The 13,109-nt window shown below is 39.7% G+C and overlaps 1 protein-coding gene across 6 annotated transcripts in view; it reads left to right on the top strand.

The window, feature by feature from the left end:
- FAM135A (family with sequence similarity 135 member A) overlaps nucleotides 1-13,109 on the top strand; it is a 151,261-nt gene that overhangs the window by 98,551 nt on the left and 39,601 nt on the right. For all 6 annotated transcript variants that reach the window (XM_034766221.1, XM_034766223.1, XM_034766219.1 and 3 more), the window contains 4 exons: nucleotides 3,726-3,799; nucleotides 4,079-4,233; nucleotides 4,487-6,821; nucleotides 11,067-11,227. In XM_034766221.1, the coding sequence (XP_034622112.1) occupies nucleotides 3,726-3,799; nucleotides 4,079-4,233; nucleotides 4,487-6,821; nucleotides 11,067-11,227 (2,725 nt within the window). The remainder of the gene's footprint in view (nucleotides 1-3,725; nucleotides 3,800-4,078; nucleotides 4,234-4,486; nucleotides 6,822-11,066; nucleotides 11,228-13,109) is intronic.

The raw sequence follows: 13,109 nt of genomic DNA, 5'->3' as shown, positions 1-13,109 counted from the left end.
TATGCCAATCTCTTCCAATCTATAGGCGACCTTGAAGAAGAATTTCTGAACAAATTCAGCATGAAACCAATTATCTACCTGAGGATACATCAATGATATTTTCATCCTCTGAGCAGACCTAAACTCCCGCATAGGTTTCCATCACAACTTCAGCAACTACCATCCATCCATTAAACTCTCTCTAGACCACTCTCACACTAACATCAACTTCCTGTACACCACGATCAGCTTCATGGATGGAACCCTAAAAACAACTATATACAAGAAACCCATGAATCACCACACTTACCTTCACAGATCCAGTAACCACCGCCGACATGCCAAGAAAACAGAATATGCTCCAAGGAGAAAGGGATATAAACATTAACTCACTTAAAACCGCCTTCACCAAACAAGGACACTCCATTAGAGAAGTAGATTGCATCATGGAATGGGTCACCCAAATACCCTGAGAGAACCTGCTTCAAAACCGATATAAAACCCTCTCCGACTGCATACCCCTAGTTGTCACTTACCACTCCACACTGGAACCCATATGGAGTATCATTAAACACTTACAACCCATATTTGATGGGGACTACATCCTGAAAGAAATCTTTCCTGAACCCACTTTTCAAACAACCCCCAACCTCTCTAAGCTCATCATCAGAAGCAAGCTCCACAGAATAGGACACAGAAACTCAAAGCAGCACCAGATCCTGCCAGAACAGCAGATGCATAATCTGCAGCCATATCCCCACTGCTAAAATAATCAGTACCTCCACAACACATGTTTCAAGGTCCATGGGTTCTACATATGCCTATCACAACTTGTGGTGTACCTCATCCAGTGTCCTAAATGCCCCAATAACAACTATGTGGGTGACACGAGACAGTCACTATGCTCTTGAGTGAATTCACACAGAAAAATGATGAAAGACAAAAACACCAAATCACCTGTGGGTAAACACTTTTCACAAAGCGATCAATCTGTATGTGACCTGTCAGTCCTCATCCTCAAGGGAAACTCGCACAACACCTGGAAGCTTAAATTCATAACTTTGCTAGACACTAAAAATCGTGGACCAAATAGAGACACTGGTTTTATGGCTTATTACAGCAATCTATAACCCACTACAAGCTCTCCACCATTTCTAATCACTGGTTTAGGACAAAAATCAATTGTACTTTAATTTTGTATAATTTGAATAATATCACTTTTATTAATATGATGCACTGGGTTCCTTTCCTAAATTACAAGATCTTTGGTGCAGGGACTGTTTTACTGTATTCTGTGAATGTGCGTGCCACCATAATCCTAACAATAATAAACCTACCACTTCCAGGTGGGCCCAAGTTGGCTTGTTCTCCCTTACAGGAGCCTGTCACAGGTAGGCTGGTCCCGGACTCATGTGAAAGGGCCAGATCCTATGACAAAGAGGAAGAGTTAATTTCTTTCTAAAGAACTTTTCCCTTGATGTTTGATTGAAATGTCTCATTGCAGTTTTTGTTTTGTTTTATTTATGCCTTTCCCATTTGAAGACCCATCCAAGCTCTCCCTCAGACTTCCAGGGAAGGGATATTAACATGATCTTTTCTCCATATTTCCCAGGGCATGCTAACTTTTCCTTTTAAGGGTTGTCTCTGGGTTAGACTATGCTTTAACCATTTTTCCAGAACAAAGGGACGCAATCTCTTACAGAAATGAAGTGGAAAGTGTGGTTTGTCTGATGATAAAAACAAAGACCAACTAGCCAAGATTGCCAAGAGTAGCAAATTTAAGATCTAAGGAGACAGTATAACTGAAAGTCTACTTCTACACACAGGGACATGTGTGTATCATTAAAATATGATTCCATGTGACAGGAAAAATAGATGAGCTTTCTCTGCTGGTAAAAGCTATAAGAAAAGCCATAAGTTAAGTTTTGCAATGCAGTTTCCTTTTTAACCTGCTGTTTTTGTTTCCCCATAACTTTTTTTAAAAACTTTCCCTTGTGGTTGAACCTTTTCATGCTTGGTTATAGCCTAAAGGTGAATTTTGTGGTAAAGTGACTCAAATCCTGTGGGGTTTTTTTCTTTTTCTTTTTCTGAATTATGCAACTGGGAAGATATATTTTTCCATTAAAAAAAACTCTAATGACAGAAACTTGAAATCAGATTTTGACATATGGCTAGTTCTCTCTGAGAAATATTTTCTGTGAACACTTATTGGCAGGAAAAATAACATTTAAATGGGCTTTTACACATAAATCAAAAAGTCATTTTGGCTTTTCATTTTAAATATTGCCTGTGAGTACACATGAATTGCATAGTGCTATAATCCCATGCTGTAGAACTCAGTAGTGCTTGACTAGATTTTCCTTGTATTGTATGTAGCTGTGATTGTTGGTGTACATGTGTAGCTGAAATGGTGGTACCCAGGGGAATCAATTGGGGATTGGGCCTCACTGAGTTCTACAAATACATTATGAGACAGCTTCTGCCCTGAGGAGTGTATAATCTAAGAGAGAGACCGTGAGTGTATCAAGTACTCAGAGGGGATGGGCAAGAGAAAGTAGCAAGAAAACACTGTTAAACAGACTAGCTACAGGTACAATTAGATGGCTGAGTGATTTCAAACATTTCTTACAATTATTATATATCCAGTAAATAAAACATGTTTGTGCTGAAGATAGTAGCATATGGAGTAGCTTGAAACTCTGCTGTTCTATACCCAAACACCTTTCTCTGCATCTCCTTTAAAACCAACCAAACTAGGTAAAATCTATTGTAATGCAGCATTAAAATTGTGTGTTTGAACACAGTGGTGAGGAGATGCAAAAGTAAAAATTCTCATAACAATGTTAATTTACCCATGTTACATTTATGTAGGACTTGAGGTTACTGATTAGACTGCTATATGCAATGTGGGAGATCTAATGTTCCTGACTATTGTGTACTCACGTGTGGAATATTAACATTGCACTACTGTAATTTTTTACATGTAATAGATTACTGTATATTCCACAGTTCCAATTTCTCCATTTTTAAATTAATAACATATATTTCATTCTTGTATTTTGACAGTAGGTAAATATAAGCTCCTTTGTGCTGTAAAAAAACTAAATATTGTATTTGCTTTATTTTATTCATGTATTTTGACACCTAAATCTTAATGGGTAATCATTGCTGGCACAGTACTTTTGGCATTGTAAATTGCAGGAGAAATGGTAAAGGCAATGTAAAATCTGTACTATATTTTGTTCACTTTGAAATCTGGGACAGAAAAAGGTCAAAATACACACCCTTGTATAATTCTGGCCTGCTGCATTCTCATGAACTGAAGAATATTTGATGAGTTTCCACTCTTGAGGACAACCATCATACATTTTTGAACTTGCTCATATGATACTAACTAAACTTCCTTTTATTCAAATTTATATTAATTTTTTTTGTTCATGTCTCTGTTATGTGTCCAGATAGGCAACTGGAGCATGTTACATTTGCCCTATTTGTTCAAGACCGTGCTTCCCATTCAAAACCAATATCTGCCCCAATCCTATATCTGTTCGTGCTAAAAAAAAAAAAAGACACATCAACTGACACTCTTGTTCATGAAATTTGATGATTGAATATTTCATGAAAACTTTAGTATTTATTCACGCGTGACACTGACGTGACATAGCAATGTTGTTGGTTTTTTAAATTGCTTTTTCTATGTAAAAAGAATTCTTATTTTGCTAGTTGTAATTGTTGGAATCTTTCAGGTACGAAGGTTTTCCGAAGCATTCTTTTGTCTTGAGCATCCAAGGCAAGCTGCTCTTGCATATCAAGAACTACAGTGAGTAACTTGAAATAGTTTATAGTGAGGCTTTTTTTATTACTTTTCCAAATCGTGTTGCTAAATGCACAGAAACAGCTTGTAGTGCACAACATATGTCACAAGTGTGTTATCTTTAATATGCTTCAGATTACAAAAATGCCTTGTATGTACTTGTGTAACTAATTTAATAGGAGTTTAGATTTAGTGTATTCTGTTTAAGTATTAACAGTAACAATTTACTGTGTAGGATTACCATCCTCTCTTACAATTCTCTTAATGCAAGGTAATATTTTTCAGTGCTCAGAGTCATCTACAGATGTGTACAGCTATCAAAAACACCTCCTTCTGCAGTTCTCTTCCACCTCTTCCTATTGAATGCAGTGAACTAGATGGAGACCTGAACTCATTACCTATAATCTTTGAAGATCGGTATTTAGATTCCATTACTGAAGGTAAATACAAGCTTGTGTGTTCTTCCTCTGAAGAATAAGTAAAGCTATAGAAAAATTAGGTATATTTTTCTGTATATTTTCTAGCAATAGAGAAATGTTTTGAATGTTTATCTAGTTTATATTTTGAATAGCTGTAAAGTTTTTTAAATTTTGTAATGAAAGTTGTATAGCTTTAGTAATTTGCATAATCTTGTTATAAACTGTGCTTTTCTTTTCTCACTTTTTTTTTTGTATGTGTGTATGTGTGTAAAAGATTTGGATGTACCCTGGTTGGCAGTAGAAAATCTTCAGAGGTCAGAGTCCAATAAGCTGGATAAATTTGAGGCCGAAGAAGGTTTTGTAGCTGGTTTTTCTAGCCCGGAGTTGAAAATCAGACCTGCAGGTGCCTCCAACATTTGGCATTCAGAAAGTGAAAAGCAGCTAACAAAGTCTTTGAAAGGGAAAAATGAAGATGTAAACAAATCCAAAGTTAAGGTTACTAAACTAATGAAAACAATGAAAACTGAAAACACAAAAAAAATAGTAAAACAGAACTCTAAGGACTCTGTGGTCTTAGTAGGCTACAAATGTTTGAAAAACACAGCACCAGAGGACGTCTCTAAATGCTATGAAGGCAGGCCTTCGTCTCATCAGAAAGGACTGGATCCTGCAATAGGTGGCTTTGCTTGTGACACAAGGACCTGCACGAGGCAAATAAGTCAAAAAGAACTTAGATGTGTGCCATCTAGAACTGAACAAAAATCTGCCCAAACTGACCATGTTCAGCAAAGCCAGTGTAGTCCTGTGGTCTCTAATTGTGCAAATTCCACCATTTTTGGCAGAGTTAATATCTCCCAGGCAGGTACTGGAGTTACACAGGTGGATAGCATTTTGACACCTACAAGCATAGTTGAAGGTTGTCCTGGCTGTCAGCCAACTTCATCAGGAATGAGGACAGTTGAGGTCAAACCAAGTAACAAGAATCTTTATGAAGGGGAGAAAGTGACTGTTCGTATTGGATCCTGGGCAGAATTTCTGCAAGATGGAGAGAATTTACAGGTGCCCAACTTTCAGACTGCAGAATCTGGAAGTAAAGCTAACTCGGGGGAACAGGTACTGGTGCTTGAAAAGGATGATGTGCAAGAAACGAACTACCAACATACTGGAGATGCATTGACAAGAGTAAAAAGCAATCATTCTGCTCTTTCTACAAAAGAGACTCATGTTGCCATAAGTGGAGACACGATTAAGTTACCAGATGTTAGTGTCACTTATGCCTCATCTAGGTTTTCAGATTCAGGTGTAGAAAGTGAACCTAGCTCTTTTGCAACACACTCCAACCCTGATGTATTTTTTGAAACCATTCAAGGGCAAAGTGCTTACAATAGTGAAAAACTATTTCCTCAGCTTTTACTAAAACCAGATTACATAAAAAATGCAATAGAAAGCTATTGTACTGAGAGTACTAGTGCACTGAGCGAAATACAGTCATCCCTGACATCCATAAATTCTCTACCGTCAGATGATGATGAGCTTTCACCTGATGAAAATTCAAAGATATCGATTGTACCTGAATGCCAACTAAGTGACAGCAAAACTATATTAGATCTGGGAACAATTGATTTGCCAAAATGTGATGACAATAAAAAATCAAATATCATTTTACAGCAACAGTGTGTTGTATTTTCAGGGTATTCAGACAATGAAACTGTCTCTCTACATTCCTCACTTTCAAACTTAAAAGATTCTTTACAGTTGGTTGCTTCAGAAGAAGATATATCTACTGAGATGAAAAGTTACAGCTCACGTGCAAACTTTGACACAGTTTTTAAGGACTCTCAAAGCCTTGATAGGCAACAGAACACTACAGAAGGAGCAACTGAATTACATTCAGAAGTTATTTATCTGGGAGAACCATGTGTTGTTTCAGGTTCAGTATCTAGTAATGCTAAGTGTAATGTAGAGAAAACAAATGAGGGACAACATAACAAACCTCTAGAATTAAGGCAAACAATTGAGGAACTGCCAACAGTTGAAAGTGAGACTCACCCAGATGCAAATCATCTCTCATCAACCAGTAGTATCGATATTGTGAAACAAGGTCTTGTAGAAAACTACTTTGGCTCTAGAAGCAGTACAGATATTTCTGATATTTGCCCTACTGACAACAGCAATCCTGATAGTCCTCAAAAGGAAACATCTGAAAAACAAACAGTTGGCTCTTCACAACAGGAGGATGATGAGGAGGAGGAGGAGGAGCAGGATCAAGAAATGGTTGAAAATGGGTATTATGAGGAAACGGATGATAGTAATATTTTAGATGGAGATACAAATGCTGACTTTGAGCAGAATCATGGTCTAATGGAAGAAAAAACTTTGAGATCTGAAAGGATTGACAGCGAACATCTAAGGGATGGAATGAATATGGCTCCTATCTGTACTCCTGGTTGTTTGTCTTTTCCCTCTGTGCTGAGAGACTCTCCTTGCAGTGTTATATGTTCTTCAAAAAGCAAATCTGATGCAATAACAAAACAGCCAGGCAGCACATCCTGCAGCTCAGCTTCATCTGTTTCCTGGTATGAAAGCTCCCCCAAACCTCAAATGCTAGCGTAAGTGATTTTTTTTAAACAAAGTCTCTTTAAATTTTGAAAAACTTAAAATATGGTATTCAGAGGGAAAAGAAACATGGTCTTTGATCAAGATATCTTCCAGGTTGCTGAATTATGGATTTATTTTCTCCTGCGCATACAACTAACTTTTCAGGTTTTAGAGGCTTGTTAGAAAGTGTATGTTAACACAGAATTCCAGTTATCACATCTACTCATCTCACGTTGTTTGCAAATTTAAAGCAAAATTAAAACTTTGAGATTTATATATTGAATAAATGTACATTAAAACATTTTTTAAAATGAGGAATTACAGAATAGAAATATTTCAGGATCTTAGAGAAAAGAAAAATGGTGTTTTATAAAATGAAAACTTAACATAGTAGGTAAAGAAAAGGGACATCATGTGTTACAAAATTGTTTAAGACAACAAGACTAGCTGCCCAGCACAACTGGCCAAGCAAAGTGAGGTGTAATGCTCAACTCAATGGCAATTTTCAGTCATCTGTTTGTCTGTAACACAATAACTTTGAAACACTACATCCCTCCAATTCCAAAATTATAGGGAATGTTCCAGGCATCCATGGGCACAAACCTATTAATTTTTGCAGCAGATTGGAAAACTGGAGAAGGCTGATTCAGGGGGAAATCAGGGCCCCCACACTGCTCTGGTGCTGCAGGCAAAGGAAATTCTCTGTCCCCGCCCCCTTACTACCTACATATATCAGAGGCAGCAGCTTAACTTGCCATGGGGGATATTGTGCATAGCCCAGACTGTAACAGAAATAAGAGAGCTTTACAGGGGGGGGTGAGGGAAAGTGGGGATCCAGTGCGGGAAGCAGGAGGGACCAGAGGATAGGGAATGGTGGGAGGAAAAACAGGGATCTGGTGATGTCTGGGGTTTGGGTTGGGGTGGTAGAATCAGAAGTGGAGAGAAATGGGAGGGGGTGGATGGAGGGACCTGGAAGCGAAGGGGGAAAAACCAAGACCCAGAATATGGGTGAGTGGATGAGGGGCAAAGCAGGAACTTTCAAGGAATTGGTTGGGACGAGGGAGTGGTGGTGATGAGGGAAGTAGCGACCCAGATGGGGGTTGGGTGGGCATGGAAGCAGAGACCCAGGGTTGGGGAGTAGAGTTGGGGAAAAGAAAGCAGGAACTGGGGAGGAGAGATGGTAAGGGAAGGAGGAGGAGCCCTGGGAAGTGGGAGCAGACACTGTAGTCGTGGTGGTGGGAGTTGGAGATGGGATGGGGAGGAACACAGATACCAGGAGGAAAATGGGGGACACGCACAGAGCCCTGAGGGAGGGGGTGATGGGACTAGCAGAGAGTCCCTGAAATGGATGGGCATGGGAAGGTGGCATACAAGCTGCTTGTGGGGGTTGGGGGGAGGAATGGAGGGATGTAAGAAGCACAATGTGGGCGCAATGTGCTCGGCCTACAGAAGCTACAATGTGTGCAACCCCCTACTGTTAAAGAATGGGAGCATTAAAATACTCTCCATTTACATTTATTAGAGCTATAGATGAACAGTAATTCATAAAGTCTGGATCTATACTAAGGACTGTATGTACAGTAATCAAATATAAATAAGTATGGAAAAGGGCACTTAGAATAGGGTTGTTTTTTATGGTGAAGTGATTTTTTCTGTTTTCCTGACTCTCTCACTTGAGAGACCTCACATAATGATCTTTTTCTCTAGTCACGAGGATGATACATGGTTTCTTTTGGAGCACATCAGTTCCAATTCCTCAGTTTGTTCCAAATGGCTGCTGGTAGGCAATTCTAAGCATTGTCTCCCATCCTCATCTGACCTAGAGATTGAGGCCTGGATGCACAAAAGGAGTTAGGCCTTCCTACCATTCCCTATCCCTCTGGTCCCTGCACCTAAGTACCTACTAAGTTTTAGGCTCCACTAAGATGCACAAAATTCCCACTCAGCTGCCACCTAACCCCGTAGATTCCTAAATAACTCAGCACCTAAATTTTTACAGTAAAAGTTTCCTAGGTACCTACGTTTCTGCCTCTGAGTAAGTGCCCTGTTGCCTCCCTCTGGGCACCTGGATATCTATTTCTTGCCTAAGACACAGAGCGATTCACAAACCATGGGAAGATTCATTAACCATGGGAGGAGACCCAGGATCAAATTGGGGTTTGAACTGGGGGCCTCCCAACCTCCTGGGGGAGTATCCTAACCACTTTGCTAAAAGTTACAAGAGTAGTCCTCCCCTTTGTTGTACTTTTTGCCTTAACATCCTCTGAGCACACCTATTGGATTGGGCCCCACACTTGACTTAGAAGGCCCAATCCAATAGGTGTGCTCAGAGGATGTTAAGGCAAAAAGTACAACAAAGGGGAGGACTACTCTTGTAACTTTTAGCAAAGTGGTTAGGATACTCCCCCAGGAGGTTGGGAGGCCCCCAGTTCAAACCCCAATTTGATCCTGGGTCTCCCACATCTTGAATGAGTGATCTTACCTCCAGGCTATAGAGTCATTCTCATGCTTGTGTGCTCTCACTCTTGCCCCTTCTCTCTCAAAGATCATGGACTGAATAGAGAGACTGGATTTATGGTTTATTACAACAATCTAATCCATTAAAACTCCTCCCCAAGCTTCCCCTTTCCATTCACGACTGGGGAGGTGTAACTGGCCACTTCACCTTGTATGGTCCCTTGACATATGTGTTAACTACTTATGCTTTGACCTTGTATTTAGCTGGGACACTCTGAGTATATTTCCCAGACCTGAAGAACTCTGTGTAAGCTTGAAAGCTTCTCTCTCATCAACAGAGATTGATCCAATAAAAGATGTTACTTCACCCACTTGTCTCTCTCTCACATGTGCACAAGCATGAGAATGACTCTGTAGTCTGATGGTTAGAGCAGTCATCCAAGAAACAATCTCTCTGCTCAAATGACTGTCATTCACTATTTATCTACAGTGCAGCAGCTTCAACAAGAGAGATGAAGTGAGCCTCACATCAGAATATCCCGCAGCCCAATGGTTGAGCACTCACCTGAAAGGTGGCAGATTCTATTCAAATTCCTTTTACCCCTCAGGTGGAAGGTGGAATTGAACCAGATATCTCCCATATCCCATTTCAAACTCTTAAGAACATAGGCTATTTTTTTAAAAAAATGTACGTACTTTAAAATCAGGCATTACAGTGTCTAAATATGGATTTAAGTAAGTGGCCTGATTTTCAGAACTATGCAAACTAGACACAATCAACTCAGGATTAAATAAGGACTGGGAATGGCTGAGCCATTACAAACATTGAATCTATCTCCCCTTGTAAGTATTCTCACACTTCTTATCAACCTGTCTGTACTGGGCTAGCTTGATTATCACTTCAAAAGTTTTTTTTCTCTTACTTAATTGGCCTCTCAGAGTTGGTAAGACAACTTCCACCTGTTCATGCTCTCTGTATATGTGTATATATATCTCCTCAATATATGTTCCATTCTATATGCATCCAAAGAAGTGGGCTGTAGTCCACGAAAGCTTATGCTCTAATAAATTTGTTAGTCTCTAAGGTGCCACAAGTACTCCTGTTCTTTTTGCGGATACAGACTAACACGGCTGCTACTCTGATATAAGTCAATGGGAGAGCGCTCTCCCATTATCTTAACAACACTTGCCTCTGCAAAAGGAGGTAGCTATGTCGCTGTGATGCATTGCAACGCCTACGTCCTTTTGTGCATCCAGGCCTAAGTGCCTGCCTAATCCAAACTCCAGTAAAGTTAATGGGAGTCTCTACTTACTTTGACTTCCAGTGGGCTTCAGATCAGGCTTTAAGAAAGAATTAAACCCAATTGTATTCCGTTAATAATTTATTTAGATGAATGCTGGTTACTGCAGTTGACAGGATCCTGTGTACCTTTATGATATACCTCAAAGTCGACCAATTTGCAAAGGTCTTTGGAGGATGGAGAGCTTGTGTTTGTGGGTGTGGACTTTATTTGGGGAGAATAGGATTTCATGAGACCTGAGGTGGAAAATTTGGATTTTGGGGACTGACTTCTTTTGTTAGCTTGGCACTGTTTGTATTTATCTTGGATTGCACTTTTTTAATAATTTGTCATGGGTGCCTAAGTCTGGAATAAATGTTTTTATGCTTTATATGAACTAAATAAATGAAATATTTAAGTAAAAAGCAGTGGAAAATTATGTTCTTGCAGACCCTACATTTATTAGATTTTAATAAGGTATATAACAGAATTATTATAGTAAGCATTGTTTTGTTCCAGTTTTCTCCAGGCTAAAGAGGAATTAAAGCAACTTAAACTCCCTGGATTTATGTATAGTGATGTTCTCAGACTGGCTTCATCAGCACCTTATTTCAGCACAGAAGAGGATGAAGGTTCAGAAGATGGAATACATCTTGTAGTCTGTGTTCATGGCCTAGATGGTATGCTGTGTTGCTTGTTACTGAATAACAGATCAATTGAGAATGATAGATGAAGTTTTGGTTTTGTTGTTTTGAGTTCTGAGTTAAACCGTGTTGAAAGAAATAGATTCATCAAAATGATTTAAGAATGTGATGTTCTTCGAGCAGTGTCCCTATGAGTGCTCCAGTTCAGGTGTGCATGCACCTCTTGAACTCTTGATTGGAGATTTTTCCATTAGCAGTGCCTGTTTGGCCTGTGTATGCACCCTGTGCCTTCTTGTCCCAGACACTGGGCTGTATAGCAATGCACAGGCGAACCAACCTTAGTTCCTTCTCTACTGCGTTGGTCTGAGATGGAGCTTTAGCATGTCCACTTTGAGAGTGCCTCAGCTATTTCATATTCTAGTTTACACTATAGTTGGTTGTTAGGGTTAGTTAGTATAAGTTAAAGTTAGCTAGTATTAAGTAGTGAGAGGATTGTTTTCCTCCTCTCTTTTTCACTTTTCGGAGCCTTGTCTCCCTGGCCGGGCATGCCTGGCTTGCCAGGTTTCAAATACTACCTCTCCTGTTGAGAAGCTCTACTTGTGAGCTACAGCCAGTCTAAGTTTGTCCATTGCTTGGGGGAGTCCCATGTACCCCAGAAGTGCAACTTCTGGCTGGCCCTCAGGTCTGGGACAAAGGACAGGGAGATTAAACTCAGACTGTTAATGATGCCTTCTCCCACTACACCATCATACAGCAGGCTTGAGATGATGCCAGGTTTGGGAGAGCAGTGTTGCAATCTACATGAGTATGAACTCCAAGCCCACCTTCTTGGGTACTGCTTATGAATCACCTCGTGTAAAATGGACATGAGCAAGCACTCGAAGAAGAAAAGACAGTTACTAACCTTTCTGTAACTGTTGTTCTTCACGATGTCTTGCTCATGTCTATTCCACAACTCAACCTCCTGTCCCTCAGTCAGAGTTAGCCGGCAAGAAGGAGCTGAGAGGATGCAGGGCCGGCAGTGCATAAGCGTGCAGCACCAGAGGGCACCAGAGTCAGCCTGATAGATACCACTGAGGGAAAAATCTGTGGTGATGGTACACACGGCATGTGCCCACCTAACATGGAATGACATGAGCAACACATCTCAAAGAACAACAGAAAGGTTAATAACTGTTTTTGTTGATGTTGTTTAAAAGCTTTATAGGTACATTGTCAAGGAGAAGAAAAGTGTGTTTATCCAGCTATTTACCAGTGAAAGTCATAGACACAAGATATTGAGGCCATGAGCTTAGTAGGGTTCAAAAAACGATTAGACATTTATTCTGATAATGAGAACATCCACCATGAAATTAGGAAGGATTAAAAATTTAGATATATGTTCACATGCTTCAGACTACTAACTGGTGTGGGTTAGGGAGAAACTTTACCTATGGGTAGGTTTTCCATAGTCCACTATCGGGTTTTTTTGTACCTTCCAGTGAAGCATCTGGTACTGGCCAGTTAAGGAAACAAGATAGTGTAATAAATAGAGCACTGGTCTGATCTGATATAGCAATTCCTATATACCATAATCATCCTTCATGTTCAGCTATCAAATTTCCATGTTTAAAAACAAATATCCAAATAGATTCAACTCATGACTCTGTCTAGGGAGCATTCATTATTAGTATCTGTCTAATTCAACTTATGCACTGGGCTGGGAGATGCTGTTTCCCCCCCATCCAGATTTTCTAACACCATGTAATGCCAAGAATTATACAGCAGTTAACCCATCCATAATAAATTGTTGCCAAAACCATGTCCTTGTTCCCTATTGTACCTCATATCAAACGCTCCTCGTCTATTGATTTAAAAAATGATTAGAAAAACTTACTTTGGAGATTTTAGCCAACTTCCTTCCTATCAGGAACTGACT

Source organism: Trachemys scripta, chromosome 3 (genome assembly GCF_013100865.1).
Source record: "Trachemys scripta elegans isolate TJP31775 chromosome 3, CAS_Tse_1.0, whole genome shotgun sequence".
Classification (NCBI taxonomy): domain Eukaryota; kingdom Metazoa; phylum Chordata; order Testudines; family Emydidae; genus Trachemys; species Trachemys scripta.
The sequence above is the reverse complement of the archived record's forward strand: the minus strand, read 5'-3'. Positions and strand labels throughout refer to the sequence as shown.